General features: G+C 42.7%; 1 protein-coding gene across 2 annotated transcripts in view; it reads left to right on the top strand.

The window, feature by feature from the left end:
- Positions 1–291: 291 nt before the first annotated feature.
- Positions 292–16,843, top strand: part of Plod (procollagen lysyl hydroxylase) — a 150,099-nt gene continuing 133,547 nt past the window's right edge. Inside the window, exons 1-9 of one of the 2 annotated variants that reach the window (XM_037428339.2) lie at positions 292–433; positions 1,198–1,317; positions 1,403–1,500; positions 2,803–2,939; positions 7,989–8,103; positions 9,124–9,169; positions 10,291–10,314; positions 14,875–14,987; positions 16,515–16,578. In XM_037428339.2, coding sequence (XP_037284236.2) covers positions 346–433; positions 1,198–1,317; positions 1,403–1,500; positions 2,803–2,939; positions 7,989–8,103; positions 9,124–9,169; positions 10,291–10,314; positions 14,875–14,987; positions 16,515–16,578 — 805 coding nt within the window. In that variant the 5' untranslated portion in view covers positions 292–345. The remainder of the gene's footprint in view (positions 434–1,197; positions 1,318–1,402; positions 1,501–2,802; positions 2,940–7,988; positions 8,104–9,123; positions 9,170–10,290; positions 10,315–14,874; positions 14,988–16,514; positions 16,579–16,843) is intronic. The other variant, XM_037428350.2, reaches the window with a different exon arrangement.

Below are 16,843 nucleotides of genomic sequence, written 5' to 3'. Positions count from 1 at the left end.
TGAGCGGTGATGTGGGACGCAGGCGCGCGCCGCACCCTTTCAACACGCCTCGTTCTAGACGGGGCCGTCTAGGAAGATGTGAGAGACGGAACAGGGTAGGAGGCTTGGAGAGAGCGGCTTGAATCGAAGCCGTACAAGGCCCGAAGCAAAATAAAATAAGACAGATCGCGACACCGCCAGCAGCGAAAGTTGACGGGCAGCTAAAAAGAAGCTGAGGAGGGGAGTGCCGCCTTGGGAGTCTGCGGAAGAAAGGGGATGGATAAGAGAGGGAGAGAGAAAGCGCGCCGCTTTCGCTCGCATCGCGCTGAAGGGAAGAGACCGCCGCCTCGCCTACCCCGTTTCAAAATGGCCGCGCTACGGTTGGTGGTGATCGCCTTCTTAGCAACTTTCTCGGGTCACGCAGTAGCTGATGAGGATTCTCAAGGTAAAACAGGTACGTGAATCGACTGGCAATGAAACTCGCTCGCTCTTCGATCAATACGGCTTCTCTTGGAGCCTTCTAACACGTCGAACGGAACGCATATTTCGCTCGAATAGAGTGCGACACTTGGCGTGTCCGGCGGACGGATAGAGCGTGCGGAGGCGGTTGTTTATTCTTCGCGGCTTGCTTAACTGGCACAACTTGTGAGATTTAACTAGCACTGAATTCTTGAGCCATTATTCGACGGTTAAAAGCGATAAATTAATTGCTACTGGCGCTTGTTCCTATTCGACGTAGTTCAAAAGAAGAGCGCACGTACGCACTGTATCGCTGCGTGGATGTAGCTTCAACGAAGCTCTTCGTGCGATCGTGTCATCGATATTTTTTTTGTGCTGGCGAAAGCGTCAGTGGGACGAATACTTTTAAAGTTATTTACTGGGCACCTTTGCGCTAAAACACACTTTACTTAACTCTGTGTATGCCGCACGGTTCTGGGTTCATCCCGGGCCCGTACAGAGTGATTGCAACTACGCGGAGCTTTCTTTTGTGAAAGTTTTGAGCTTTAATCTAGTACGCAGTGCCTTGTGCTGATGGTTGGGCAAATAGGTAAAATAGAAAAACGTACGCTCAACCGCTGGAGGAGAGCGCAATGAGTTTCGTTTGTGTGAGTTTCGTTACTTTCATGTTGGTGACGGTTTTATGTGAAGCGCTCCCCGAAGCGGGCCAAAAAACGCAAGGAAGAAAACAAGAGTTGCTCGCACGTTTACGTACGCCAGGTTTCTGCAATGTCGCTGCCGACAGCGAGGGCCAAGGCGTTGCCTGCCAACCTCCTGTGGATGCCAACCAGCGTGTCAAGTCAGTTTACGTAGCAAATGATTCTGAACCAGTTAAACCCGGTGAGCAGCCGACTTTCTTGTATAATTGGAAGAAACGGCTTTTGACGCCGTGTCACTAAATAGCACGTTTGATTTTGCGTTCCAGGCACTCACAGGCTAGTTATATTCACTGTCGCTAGTGACGAAACGGATGGCTTTAAGCGCTTCGCACGCTCTGCAAAGATATATGGCCTCGAACCAAAGGTAAGTTCCACTGGCAGTTGTCTTTCTGTCGGGCTCGGATCATGCATTCATTTAATCAACGTGGATTGACATATTCATATGATAAGAATATACTACTTTGAATCTTAATTTTTCTCTGCAATGCTTGCACACCACGTTTATTCTACAATTACTTCATTTGAAAAAAAAAAGAATTTATTATATTTGCGGAAACTTACTTCCGCATTACTTCATATAAATTTTTATTGACGCTGTAGAAAAATTTTATTGACAGTGCAGAAAATAGTTGGTCTGGCTCTTGCATGTGTCCTCTGCAGCTTGCACATGTTTATCTTCAAAAACAATTGCTTCATAAAGTCCTTGCTGGTCGTTTTTCCCCATTTTCCTGTGAAAACATCAATAACACCACTGAAGACTCACTCAGTGCAGACTGAATGGGCACATGTGTTTTTATAGTGTACGAACAGTATACATTTGCTCAATGTGACTGCTGCCTGATGCAACAATGCTTGTGTTTGGGTCCTTTTTGAAGCTGAGCGCTCTTAGAAAGTAGTGCTCACCGAGCCAGCATAAAGGTACGAAAATTGACCCAGAGGCAATCTCTTGGCATCGACGGCCAAAAATAGAGTAACCATTTAGACGTGTAAGACCACCAATTCATTCTGTTTGGGAACATTTGATGGGTTGTTTTAACGTTAGAAAGCAATGGCTCATTGCTAGGGTCGGCCACTTGGATATTCGTATTTCCAAGGGAGTTGCATGACGCAGCTGTAAGTGTTCTATAGTCTTCATAAAAATGAAGTGCTTTAAACTGCATCTCCTTGTATATCTGGTCAATAGGGTAAATAGTTTCAATTAACAGAGTAAAAGGAGTAATGAATGCATTAAAAAAATTGAAAAAAAGTGTGCTTGATTACAAGTAATTCATTATAATTTATTACATACAAGTTTAATGTGGCACAAGTTTCGCACTCCTTGCCACCTTCTACTAGATGTGCAAATGTTCTGATTATGTCAAACTATAATTTTCTAATAATGAGGCTGCATAGCCGCCATGTTAGTCTTTAGAATCATCTTGTTTTGCTGTTTCATGCCTTGCGAAGTTTAGTGCGAGCTTTGACAACTTTTATTTTCCATGTTTATTAAAACAAATCATACATTAAGTCATAGGTATACTGGTCTAATGTTCATGTTTTGTTGTTTATGTGGTCAATGACTTAGTATGCATGAATCAGAAGATACATCAGGTCCAAATGACATGTGCACATGTTTGTTAGTGCTTATATGATGAAAAAAGAATATTTCACTTGTTATAACTTCCAGATCCTTGGAATGCACGAAGAGTGGCTTGGTGGGGACATGGCAAAAGGCATGGGAGGTGGCTACAAAGTCAGGCTTCTGAAGAAGGCACTAGAAGATTACAAGGATGACATGGCAACAATAATCATGTTTGTAGACAGGTGAGACAACAATCGCCGACTTGACACTGCGACAGGGAAGGTAAAAACATTACGACAACAGTTAGATATTCTGCGTGAAGTACAGCTCTCTAATAACATCAAAAAAGAAGGGATCAGACACGAATAGTCACAGGAGCCAAAACTGTGCTAAGGAAACTACTTTGTCAGGGCATGACTGTTGCCCTAATTTCATTAAACAGGGTGTATAACCAATCTTAAAGAATGCAGTACTATTTATAAGTCACAAAATCAATTCTATACTGGTTATTTTGTAGGTCTTGTGAAAGGCCAGGCATTGTAGGTGTGGCACCTTATTGCAGTTGCCCTTTTGAACTACAGTAGACTCTCAATAAATGAAAATCTGTTAAACGGAACTACTGCTTAAACGTAACCATTGCCTCTGCAATGCTTGGTTACGGTCTTGTACTCTGCACCCATGTTCATCTCTCAGTAAACGAAACTCCTGTTAAATGAAACACATTTACCGGTCCCTTCAGGTTAGGTTTACTGAGAGTCTACTGTATGTTTAGAAAAAGATGGTCGAAGACTCAAAGTACCGTGTATTTTGCTATGGGAGAGCGGTAAGCTGCCCTGAACTTAACATGGGTGTAATAGAGATGAACTTGCAGACTACATAAGTCTTCTTTTTTTGCTTAGTATCATAGGCTTTCCTTTCTTGCATGCTGTCGCGTGGAGTAGGACCCATTATAGTATGGCCCACAGTATAATGCCGGTGAGTGCAGCTGTGTTATGCATAATTAAATGTTTAAGAACTCATTTACTCCAATTGTCTTGGATATGCAAGACACATTTGCAGGGCTCATATGCTTTATGTAAGTTCCATTACAGTTGATTTAATAGTGTTTGACGAGGTACCATTGCCTTGTTATGTAAAAACAGCTTGAAGGTGTTCGAAAACGTTCATGAGGCTCAGACAAATGTGTTTATATTGTGGCAGAACAACAGTGGCAGTGTCTTTCCTGTTTACTGTCACATGTCAGAGAAAGAGAGAGAGGGATACAAGTGAGGGAAAGGCAGGAACATTAATTGGAATTGAAACTTCTGGTCTGCCACCATTCACTTAAAAGGAGAGAAAGAGGGTAGGAAGGAAAGTTTTTGTTAATAGAGACCCCAAAATCATAGCATAGACGCCACTATACAAACATTTGCGAGGAGTAATGTTCGGGTTTTACTTTGAGCATGCTTGCTATTTCTCATGTTTAGTGGGGAGCCCCACACTTGCTCCAAAATTTTTTGCTTCAACTCAAGAAGTGACAGCTGTCGTTTATGGCTAAAATAGTCCAATTTTCGTGCTGCCTCGTGATGGTCTTGTCAAATAAATATTGTTGCAGGCTCTCATTTTCTCACACCTCATGCTCATGACAAAGATTGAATAGTAAATTGCCTCTGTTTTTGAGGTTGATGTTTGATTTGAGAATTTATGGGTGCTTCAGTACTTGAGACTGGCAAAACACAAATTTGGACAGCCTTGGCTGATGATGCTGATGAAGTTAAACACAACGAAGTGTTGGTGTTTACAGGAAAACTTATTAGCTGGAAATTTGTCTTTAGGAGAATGCATGTGCCAAAAACATTTTATGTACCTGCTTCTAATTATCCACCTTATCTTGTCCTGCTAGCAGCGATAGTGCTCCAATTGCAAGATGCAAACAGTAATGCAAAAGTCAACTCTAATTCTCACAGCTCCTGTGTGACTCAAAACCAGTGCAAACTAAGCTCTTTGGGGCCCGAAACATTTGTTACCCTTTTTGTAAAGCTCTCTAATGGGTGCCAACTTCTGAAACGGCATTAAACAAGCATAGGTATTTGCTGACTTTGCTGTAGACTCTTGTTTCATTCTTCAGAGGGGCTAGATTTTCTGAATTCCATTTATGCGGTAGTGATATCAAGTTCTGGCAGATAGACTGGCCTTAGGGGGTGGGAAACGCTGCTGAAATGTTCTTGCATTTAACATCACATGAAACTCATTTAAAGACAACCCGCTGCATTTAAGCATATCACTAAGCGGAGGAAAAAAAAACCAACAGAAATTCCCCTAGTAGCTGCGAGCGAAACGGGACCGAGCCCAGCACCGAATCTCTCGTCCTTGCAGGCGGTCGGGAAATGTGGTGTATAGGATGCGTTCATATAACTTAAGCTCACACATACCTCTCAATCTCACAGATTTTTTTATTAAATAGAACATAATGACCAATGGCATCTCTTACTTCCTTAGATTTTTTATATATGGACTGCCCAATATGATATACCTTATAATGAGGTCCTTCTACTTTGTGATGTCATTGATTTGTGGTCGTTTCAGCGTGTGTGCAGCTGCGAACTACCAAGGCTTGATGGTAAGAATAGGTGAAAGGGGGACAGGGCAACGTCAGTGAGGCAACATTTGTGAGTGAGTAAATAAATAAGCATAAATAGGAATGTTCTCAAAATGGAATTTCAATTTTGGACTTCCAGGACAGAAGCCGTTATATTGAACTTGGAGCATCTTGAACAGATCTTAGACTTGATCACATAACACACTCCCTGGACGTAGCCATGAACATGTCATATTTTAGTAATGTGCTGTATACATGGAGTTTTTTAAGAGGATGGCAAACTTGAACATCCTCTTTTGAAACAGAATAGTGGGAAAACCGTCGGCGGCTTTCACCCAACATCAGCTAGCAAATTTCTGCAGAGTTTCATTGAACAATAGAGATTTAGTGTTAAGGCGTGATGTACTAATTCATCATAACCATTATGCTAGCCTATGTCCTCTGCTGGAGCATTTCCTAGTGATTTACTCTCGCATTGATTACCAACCTACCCTGTTCTGTGAAAGTTGATTCCATTTTACACTTCCCAATTTCTTAATTTCATCACTCCACCCTACTGTCTGCCATCTTCAGACATGTTATCTATCTCTTGGTATCCATCCTGAGGCCCTAACTGACCATTGGTATTGTGTCCTTTTCATAATATGACCTGCCCAGGTTCATAATTACAGTGAAAGCTGTTATGAGATCGCAACAAGGGTCACGTGCGCCGTAGTTGTTTGCCGCCGCCGCCGCCAGTGTCCATAACCACTATCCCGTAAAATAATAAAAAAAACTAAGTAAAAACAAAGACACAGTTGGATTTGAATCCGGGTCCCCTGCATGCCAGCCCAGCATTCTACCACAGAGCCACGCCGGTGCTTTGAACTACGTCGCAACCTGGCCTTAGGCAAGCTTGATGTTGGGAAAGAAACCGCGTTAACATGAGTAACAAAGCTTTTTTGAACAGCAAAGGAACAACCAGGCTTCACACAATGGGAATTGTGTAACAAGTGGGTTTTCAAATGCTCCAACCCATTAAAAAAGCTTCAGGCACAATTCTTCGTCATCTGCCGCAGCATTGAAAAATTGCTCAGAGTTCCTTACAAGTGTGTAGCGGATACTAAGCTTTGCTGAAGAATGAAGGAGGATGGCATAGTGAATGTTTCTGTGCTACACAAAAATTATGATTAGTGGTGTAGTGGGTACCCAGCAAGTGTTCTCATAGCAGTTACCCAAAGAGTGTTAACAAAGGCTCTGAAAGGCCTCTCTTCCAGTTTTCGCTGTGACTGTGCTACACATTCTGCACAGGCCTGGTGCTTTTTTTTTATTTATATCTACTAGGATGTCATCTACTCTGGTTTATTGTTTTATACACTGCTAACTGAGTCTTTTTACTCAACAGGCTATAATTACTGAAAATGTGAGTCTTAATATTTTCATTGAAGTTGCACATTTGCGGGAGAAACTGAGTGTCATCTCACAAACGGCCATGCCTACCCAGCGGCAATTACACAGCAATGTCAGTCTCCTCAAAGCATGGGAAATTCAGCATGAATGCAGAAGGGAACATGATACTCATGGTATCTCCACTAGTGCTAGGTCTATTTAAAGGGCCCCTAAACCCCCTCCGATATTTTCCCAAACATTTCAAGTAAACAAGCGCAATGCATGCAGAATGCCGTCGTGATCAACGATGCCACATGCCGCAGCGCTACAGGTAGCGGGCGCGCCACAATTTTGAAAAAACAATAGCTTCTCCTTTCCGGTCTCCCCAATTGCTGCCATTGACATGTCTGACATCATCAGTGAAACTCGATGACGCCATCAATTTCGATGCTTTCGATTGGCCGAACGACAACAGACTACTTCTGGTCACTCTGCAAACAGCTGTTCGCATGCACATTGCTGTTCTTGGTCGTGTTGCAGCCGGTAACGCAACCGCCAAGTCGCTAGCGTAGGGGTACGGGCCGGCACAACCGCAACAGCGGTTAGTCAACGATCAGTGCACTCAGATGACACACACAACACAGTTGACGGCGAGCTGGGGCGTCGGAGTGGCAGATCGCGCCAACTGGAAGTAGACGCTGTCTTGAACAGCACGTTAGTGGTGACGTATGCTACGTGAGATGAGGAGGGGCACTCAGCGAGGAGGGGCCAAGCGGTTTTGGAAGAGCGTTGCGTAGGAAAGACGGAAAGAAGCGATCGTCGCGTTTCGATCATCAAACGCCTGTAGCTCCCCTATTACGGCACCGTTTCAAAAAATTCTCACGGCTATGTGTTCGTTGTAAACTCGAGCACAACGTCCTCTCCTCAACTGAATTTCCACCGCTGGGTGGTTTGGGGTCCTTTAAGAAATTATTTGTGTGATTGATTTTTTAAATGCCTTCCACTTGTTCTGAGGTGCTTTTTGTACTTTGAATAGAGGTGGTTCAGGGCTTCCTGCAATATGCAGTTGGCATCGAAAGTTTAGTGACTACCAGGTCTGAGAAAAGATAGAATTTCTCAGCGATTTGCCACTGTGTTCGATCTAACTGCACTGGACATGTTGTTAGTGCATGTTCAAACAGGGCAGATATCTCAATTCAAGGCTGCCTGCTGACAGCAGTGGCTAAACTCCGTTTTTCTCTTGTGATTCATGGCCTCTAACTCTAAATATTTCGATGTTGATTGCACATTTTACGTGCTTTGTTTGTGGAAACTTCTAGTAATGCAATAAATGCCCTCTTTCTAGTTACGACGTTGTATTCAGTGCCGGCGAAGATGAAATACTCCGGAAGTTCTACAAGTTCAACTCCAATGTTCTGTTTTCTGCCGAGGGCTTCTGCTGGCCGGACAAAAGTCTTGCGGTGAGTGCATAATGTGATGGCATGCTTGTGAGTGCCTCTCACCTTGTTAATCTTCGGGAAAACCTTCGTAGCCATAAGGGCGATGTTGCTGTTCATTGAGTGTCTGCAAGATGACCAGATGGTATACTGTTGTGACTGCTTTTGTTAATTTTTGGTGTATGTATAGTATGTTCGGGGATGGCGAGGGGTAGTGCCAGGTTTATTTCTTTGGGAGCACTGGGGCTTTGATCTTTTTAAATGCAGTTGAAGATCACAGCAGAAGAATGAGGGCACAAACTGAACTAGAAGAAACAAGCAATAAATTTGAATTTTTTCTGTTAAAGACAACCCGCAGGTCGCGGGATCGAATCCCAACTGCTGCGACTGCCTTTTCGATGGAGGCTAAAAATGTTTGAGGCCCATTTACTTACCTAGATTTAGATGCACGTTAAAGAACCCCAGGTGTTTGAAATTTCCGGAGCCCCCCACTACAGCGTCTCTCATAATCATATTGTGAGTTTGGAATGTTAAGCGCCAGATATTATTGTTATTGTTATTATTGTTATTATTATTATTATTATTATTATTATTATTTCTAAGAAGATCAAATAGGGAACTCACTCTAATCTTACTATAATATCTAGGGTTTTATGTCCCGAAACCACAATAACATTATGAGGGACTTACCATCTTCAGAAATTGTGACCAGCTGATGTTCTTCAACGTGCGCTGACATTGCGCACGACAGGGATCTCTAACATTTCTCCTCCACCAAAATATGAAAATATCATTGCCATGGCCGGCATCGAATGTGCGATCTTTGGGTCAAGTACTTGTGTGTGTGTGGGGGGTGAAGGTGGGGTTGTTGACATTGTCATTAACGGTGCTACAACAAAGCAGAATGTTGTTATTTAAGCAGCAATGCTCGGAAGTGTTCCAGAACTTCCGTGTATCAAGGAGGAAATAAGTATTCCAACTCATTTTGTCAGCACACGGCGTTATGTCTGAATGATTGATTTCTGTTTCTTTTTTGGGGTTTAGGAAGCTTATCCTCAAGCAAATGGGGAACGTTTCCTGAATTCAGGAGGTGAGAGTTTGTTTCCATTGTATTTAAATAGTAACTACAGCTTGTACTCATTTCGTAATGTGGAGGAGTTTGTGAACTACTATTTCATTATGCTTTTCACTACATGTTGCATTGGTTGTTAGCATTTTTTAAAGCATAAGTACTTCATGACAACAGAATACATGTGCATTGTAATTTCGCTTTCTAGTCTAATTTCTCCAGTTTCTTCTCACCAAAGTGCTATCCTATATATTTCACTGTGAAACTAAACTACAAGTGTCTGGGTAGTTATTTACATGAAATTTTCTTATAACAAGTGAAGGCCATCAATGTTTTCAATAACCACTGTCCGCATATTGCGTTTTCAGTTTAAGGGAATGTCATCACAGGTGTACTGAAGTTGTCCAGTATATGTTAGGGTTACCTGCAAACGTTTTCGATGAAAGGTAAAGGGTAAATAACTGTTTAAGTAGATTTCTCTGTGCAAAGGAAGTACTAACTCAACGTAGCTTAAAGTAGCTAAAGTTTTTTACTTGTAGCAATGTGTAATAGGACAACAAGGCTATGTGTAAAGAGATTATGAAATCTGGCCCGTGTGAAAGTGAGATATTTCTCCCCGAATGATTATAGGATTTATCATTTTTAACTTCATGGGACTGGATTCATCTGGTTGAATTGTTTGGTATCAAATTTAAGATAAAAGCATGGATTTACTCTGGCGCACATCGAAACAGGTGAAACACTCTTCTTGTGTTTAGTTTTATGGAGGTCCGAGTAAAATATCTTAGGCAATCGTGATGTTAGTGGGAATGTATTGAAAGATAGGCTTGTCAACACAGTTATAACATGTTCCAAGTTAGTTACTCATAGTTGACGATTTTGGCAGCAAATATAGTTTAGAGATGGGCTTTTTGCACAACATGTTGCATCCTTGACGGCTCTGTCAATGTTTTCTTCTGAGTTAACAATACAACTACTTTATGCGAGCCTATGTAGCGCAAAGTAGAAGTGATGTAGTTGATTGTGAATATGTGCATCAGTGTATCCATGAAACGGTTTAGGTACCAGAACATTTTGCTTTGCTCACATTGCTTATTCTTATTTTGTGCTGTTCTTTGGTGCGAATGGCCCTAACTCCCTAGCTTGCCCCGATTTCTCATTTGCAGGTGAGTAATGCGCTGAGCATGCATACTTACGAGATCTATCTCAAAGTACTATAATTTAGCACTAGTCTAAAGGGCACAAATAAACCTTATTCAAACTTGTGATGTGGTTGAAGCAGCCACCTGCAAAGTGACGCGGAGGCTCTTGTTTCGTGCTTTGAGATTCCATCGTCTTGAGTGATCTATGTTTTGCTGTGAAGGCATGTCGCATCTTGCTGAGCATCGTGCTAGCATGGCTTTGTGCTGTGGCATGTTGCTTTGTTTGAACCTGCTGAAAACTATGTGATGCTGTGTTTTGTCTGTTCTACCCATAAACTATGTTTATTGTTTTGTACTAGGAATATAACTTATTTTCGAATCTAAGTTTATGTACAATCTTGCAAGAGCTCACAGATGTTTTGCACGCTACAGTGATTTATTTCTAGATGGCTATGATTTATTTACTGTGGCTTCTTGGAACTTGCAACAGCTCCCACCTATTTTGCAGACAACAGTGATGTATTGCATAGTACGTATATTATTCCTGGACAGCCACGGTTCAGTGCTTCAAGCTGGTGGAATCGCATATTGCCAGTGTCCATATCGAGCGCACAGGAAACTTGGAGGCTGAAATTTGTAACATAAAATCTTTTTGTTAGTTCGAAAGGAAGTGCAGCGCTTGAATATATAGATGTTTTGATGTACAGCCTTTACCGATAGAAGAGAAGCTGCCGTAACTGTGACCACAACCCTCTTTTCAAAAGCTATGCAGCAGCAGTATCTTCACAGGCTTGAGACTACGCATTCAGGCTTCAGCAGCAGTGAAATTCTTATAGCTTCATTAATTTTTGTCAGAGGCCTTATACATTCAATTACCGTGAATATAATACTATTATGATAGAAATTATGTGGACACTCTTGGCTGATTTCTGCTGTTGCCGTCGCCTGGTGCTGGTGATACAACGGCGAGCTATTCATACGCACCATTTACCGCTCGCGGTATGCAGGTCTTGGAACAGCTTGAGTATATTTTCCATCACCAACGCTTTTACATTTTTCCTTAAATTAAAAACTGCCCTTGAAACCCACAAGAAAAAGTGGCCCCTTTCGTCACCACTCATTTTGGGGAAGAGGAAAAAAAAAGAACGCAGGACACACTAGGTGTCGGGCACGACCGCGTGGCAGGACACGCAGAGGGGTCATTTCATGTGTCGCTGAAAAAAAAAAAAAAAAGTATCAAACAGTGTCGGTTTCTTTATTTTGGATATTTTCAGTGCATTCTTCAATTACAAACACGTAACAACTATAAGAGTTGTTCGTTTGCACCTGTCCTGTGTGTACCTATGTGTTTTGTTCGAGCGTCCTACTTTGTGCTGCAGCGGTGAGCTGAAAGCATCGAGCTGCTTGTCGCTCTTCATGTGAGATTCTAATTTCTTGCTATCGCATCCATTGCTTGGGGCTAGTGGTGAAACTGTGACTTTTCTTTTTAAACTGTTGCTTCTCAAGTAGAGATGTCGGCAATTTCGCTATTAGGCTTTGTTTTACAGTTTGCTTAAATTTTGTTTCATGTCCCCTAGAATTGGTGCTCAGGCATTTCGTAATGTCTGTCATTGATTCCTGTGTTGCCAAGTCATCATGTAAGGTCTGTCCATATGCATGAATAAGCAATCCAGTAGTGTCATTTTGTTTTACACTGTCATTTTTGTTACACTGTCATCGTTGTGCAGGTTGGAAATGCTTTTAGAATTTAAGTATGGTTTTCCTATTTGTTAGATTTTTTATGCTCATAAATGAGACAGTGGTGCGACGATAAATTTGAGACAACTTGATCTTTGTACGAATGAAGTAGAAATAGTTGGTTAGAATTCACAATAAAAAAGAAAGAAAGAAGGGGAAGCATATGCACAAGAAAGAAATTGAAACATTGGTGTTGTCTGCGGCAGTGTTGTTGCAGTTATGGTGCTCGGCTGCTGACCCGAAGGCAGTGAGTTCGATCCCAGCTGCGGCGGTCGCATCTCGATGTAGGCGAAATGGTATACTATATAAGCTTGTGTATTGTGCGATGTAATTCCACGTCAAAGGACACTGGTTGGTCAAAATATCAATTTCCGCAGCCCTCCACTACGGCAGCTCTCATAATCGTACCGTAGGTTTGGGACATAAAATGCCACTTATTATTATTATTATTATTATTATTATTATTATTATTATTAAAACATTTGTATTGCCCTGATCTTTTTCTTGTGTTCGTGTTTGCAAATCTACGATCTCTTAAGACGAACTTGGTATTGACTAATTTTGTTAATATGCTGAACTGAGACTGTATGTAACATCGACATTGTACTGTCTGTCACTAAACCTCACAATTTTTGTTTTCAATATGTTGTAAGAATTTCCTATGTATCACATTGCCTGTGTGAATGCTTTGTGCAGACTGTAATAGTAAAGCTAAGCAGTGTGAGATACCGTATATACTCGTGTAAGGGCCGCACTTTTTTTTCGAAAATTTTGCTAGGTGCGGCCCTTACACGAATCAGGCCGATTTAGTACAGGCAGTACAGGCCAAAGGTCTGTACTGTTTATGCAACAGTAGCAGAGTGCAAGAGTCACAAATGACATGCCAGAAATGTTTTTATTCGGATTCCATTTCGCTGTCCTCGTTCTCGGAGGAGCTCGCCTCGGCGTCCGCGTCTTCCCAGAGACGGTCATCTTCGGTGCCGTTCATGGAGTTCGAAATTCCCGTTACCTTGAAGCTTTTAGCAACTACTTCTACTGACATGGCACGCCACGCATTCAAAATCCATTCACACACCTGTTGGAGCGACGCCCGCTTCAGCCGTCCTGTAGGGGTCTTCTCGTGGACGCCTCCAGCCATCCATTCAGAGTAACATCGGCGAAATTCCACTTTGAATGGTCTGTTGACGCATACGTCGAGCGGCTGCAGCACACTCGTCAGGCCACCGGGAATGACGGCCAAGTCCGTACGAGTTGCGGCAACTCGGTTCTTGACGCGGTCGGTCAAGTGGCCCCTAAAGCTGTCCAAAACAAGGAGGGCTTTCCGTTGTAACAGCCCTCCAGGTCTGTTTGCCCAGACGGTCTTAATCCAGTCAACGACCAGTTCCTCGGACATCCAGCCCTTCTCTTGCGCACGTACGACGATTCCCTGAGGGAACTTCTCTTTTGGGAGAGTCTTCCTTTTAAATACGACGTACGGCGGAAGCCTCCTGCCGTCTGCCGTGATGCACAACATCACAGTGCACCTTTGGCGTTCTGCACCAGTCGTGCGCACAGACACACTTTTCGCACCTTTTAAATCCACTGTGGTGCTTTCCGGTGCATCGAACCACACAGGTGTCTGGTCCGCATTCCCAATTTGGGACAGGTCGTATTCATGCTCCCTCCTGAGAGCATTCACGAAGCGATGAAACTTAATGACGTGGTCTTCGTACTCGCGCGGCAGTTTTTGGCAAATCGTCGTTCGGCGCCGAATAGAAAGCTGGTTACGGTTCATAAACCGCGTAGCCCAGCCCCGACTTGCCTTGAATTGTGCCGGGGGTATTTCCATGTGGCGAGCGATGCTGAGGGCTTTGACGCGTATCATGTCAGTCGATACGGCGTAGCCGTCCCTTCGTGTGTCGACGACGTAGTTGACGAGCTCGCTTTCGAGTTGCGGGTACTTGCACTTTTTCCCGCGAAACGCCTTTCGGCTCCTGTTAGTAGCGGCGAGGGCATCTTTCTGATTCATCCAGTAACGCACGCGCTTCTCATCGACGTCGTACTTTCGTCCAGCTTCCCGCTTCCCGTGCTCCTCGGCATAGTCAATCACTTGCAGCTTAAATGCTGCAGTGAATGATCTCAGATGCCGGCCCATCGTCCGTCACGTGCGCTGGCTTCTGCAGGGTTCACTACAACCAACAAAGTGACACCGACGACACCGATCTGAAGTCGCGCTGCCAACGTATCGACACGATGCTAGGAACGATGCCAACAAAGAGGCCGCACAAGGCAAATATGGCGGCGCGCTGTCAACAGCGTGGTCGGCGCGTCGGCGGAAGTAGAATAAAAGCGGAAAAGCGTGCAGCGCCATCTGGCTGTAAATGAACTAACTACACTTTTCTGGCGGGACATTTTGAACTTTTGTTTTTTTTTTTTTTCGAAATATCCGCTTTCAAAGTTGGGGTGCGGCCCTTACACGAGGGCGGCCCTTACACGAGTATATACGGTATTCATTACTGCTTTAGCACATGATGCTTACTATAATCGTATGGCCATTTTGTGCGCTGATTGATTGCCAATTAACTTCCTACGGGTCCTTTGTCTGTGTACTAGTGTACTGTCTTGTTCCAGCTGCTTTCCCTCGTGAATATAAAAAAAAATCTTTGTTAACTTACTGGGGCTCTGGAGAGTACAGTTAGTGCATGTAAGAGTGGTCTTTCGCATGTTGTGAATGAAAATTATTGGCTTTGCGACTTATTGCACTGTGCTGTAGCTAGAACGGTTGCTCAGCGTTGAGCGTTTTCTTTCTGCTTGTAGTTTTGTTGTGCGTTTAAAATACGGTAATTTTTATTTTATTTTTATTTCCAGGTTTCATCGGTTATGCGCCTCAGTTATATAGCATTGTTTCTAGCTCCGATCTCGAAGACAGTGCGGATGACCAGTTGTTCTACACGAAAATTTACCTCAACGAGGAACTTAGGGTGAGTGACCTTCTCAACTTCTGACTGTTTACGCTGCTTTCTAGCGTGCAAACTATGCACGAAATAGAAATATTGTTACGTATTAGTAATGGGTTGCAGGAAGCAGGCACTAGCTCCTTACACTAGCTATACACTAGTGCCTTACTAATACTAATATACACTAGCTCTTTACTACTAATATACTAATATACTACTAATACTACTAATACTAATATACACTTACTAATATACACTAGCTCCTTACTCATGACAAAACTTAAGGGATGAGAAGGAAGCAGAGTGTGTCAGGGAATGAATCGATGTTAAGCACACCTTAGTCGAAATAAAAACAGGCATGGACAGTGTATGTGGCAAAAAGGCAAGCTAACCATTGGACATCAGTGTAACAGACTGGATTCCAAAGGAAGGCAAACCCGCTAGGGGAAGACAGAAAGTTAGAAGGGCAGATAAGATAAAGATGTTTGCTGGAATAACATAAATGCACAAAACTGGTTTGATTGGGCCTTTGCCCTGCAACGGGTGTAGTCAGCCTGGTGATGATGATGGTGACACTACAAACTAGTGTGCCTTCTGAGTAACTACCGATATTCATTGATCACACATGAGTGAACAATGAGTGTCATGCTCTCTTCATCAAATATATTTCATTTGGCACCGATTCGTGGAGACAGTGTCCTGCTGGTTTCATCTCATGCATCATTGAAGTGCAACACTTGTTGCATGACTGTTGATACTCCTCATGTCACCCGTATAGTAGGGTGCCTCTAGTAGCGGCCAGGGTGCCATTCATTCCGTCTAAAAGTTGCCTTGCGTACAGCATCGCGCCATCTCGAAACTGCATGTTGTCTTAATGCCATCTGTGAGGTTCAAGGGCAGTGTAATATCTTTACATCACTGCAAATTTTTATGCATGTTGAATATGAGATTAAAGTTGACGTCTGTGCATTTGCACATGCTTGTATTGCTATGCACATTTAATAATTTTTTTATTTGATCGAGTTTCACCCTCATAAACTGGTACCAAACCATGCCACAATGATCAGGAAACGTCTAAGATTTGTCACACTATTCTGATAAAACTGCGCAGTAGTTGAGTTTCCTTTAGAGCTAGCTTGAGTCCCAACGACAATGCAGGAATTTTTCATCATTCATGCTTGATAGTGTATGTGTTTCACCGATGATCAGATCACTCTGCAATTGACGAATGCGCTCGATGTTATTGTTTCCTTCTGTTACTTGCCTGTACAGCACGTGTTACTTGATTTTCTGGGCACAAGTTCGTGCAAAAAGGAGTTTCATTTTTAACAGTCATACTGCCTCATTCCTCCTTGTCACAAACATGTGTGAATATGCCAAAGGGGAGTGTCCATACTCGTGGATATGAAATTAAAGCCACCGCGCGAACTTGAAAAAAGTTCTTCTTTTCGATATTGTGACATGCTTGCTACGCTTACGTTCATACTATCTCTGAAAACAAGAGGTGTGAGTTGCTGTTTTCTTATCTTTGCACGATTATTCTTATCGCAGAGAAAATGGGGCATCAAGCTTGACCACAAAGCTGAAATTTTTCAGAATCTGAACGGAGCAGTAGGTGAGAAAAATATACATTTGCTTGAGGCTGACTGGGTCTTTAGTGTAGCAGTTGTGGTAACATTGAGACTTGTTGAATATGAATTTCTCATCAAGAATAGCAGTGCATATAATTAACCAAGACAACTTTTTAGAACGTTGTTTTGTTTGTACAAAAGATTGACTCTATCAACTGATTTTTATCTTAATTATCATATTTCGAGCTTGCTTTTGTTGATTATGGTATGTTTATTAGTTTAGTTTTAGTTAGTTTATTTATTTCCAAC

Source organism: Rhipicephalus microplus, chromosome 3 (assembly GCF_043290135.1).
Source record: "Rhipicephalus microplus isolate Deutch F79 chromosome 3, USDA_Rmic, whole genome shotgun sequence".
Lineage (NCBI taxonomy): Eukaryota > Metazoa > Arthropoda > Arachnida > Ixodida > Ixodidae > Rhipicephalus > Rhipicephalus microplus.
The sequence above is the reverse complement of the archived record's forward strand: the minus strand, read 5'-3'. Positions and strand labels throughout refer to the sequence as shown.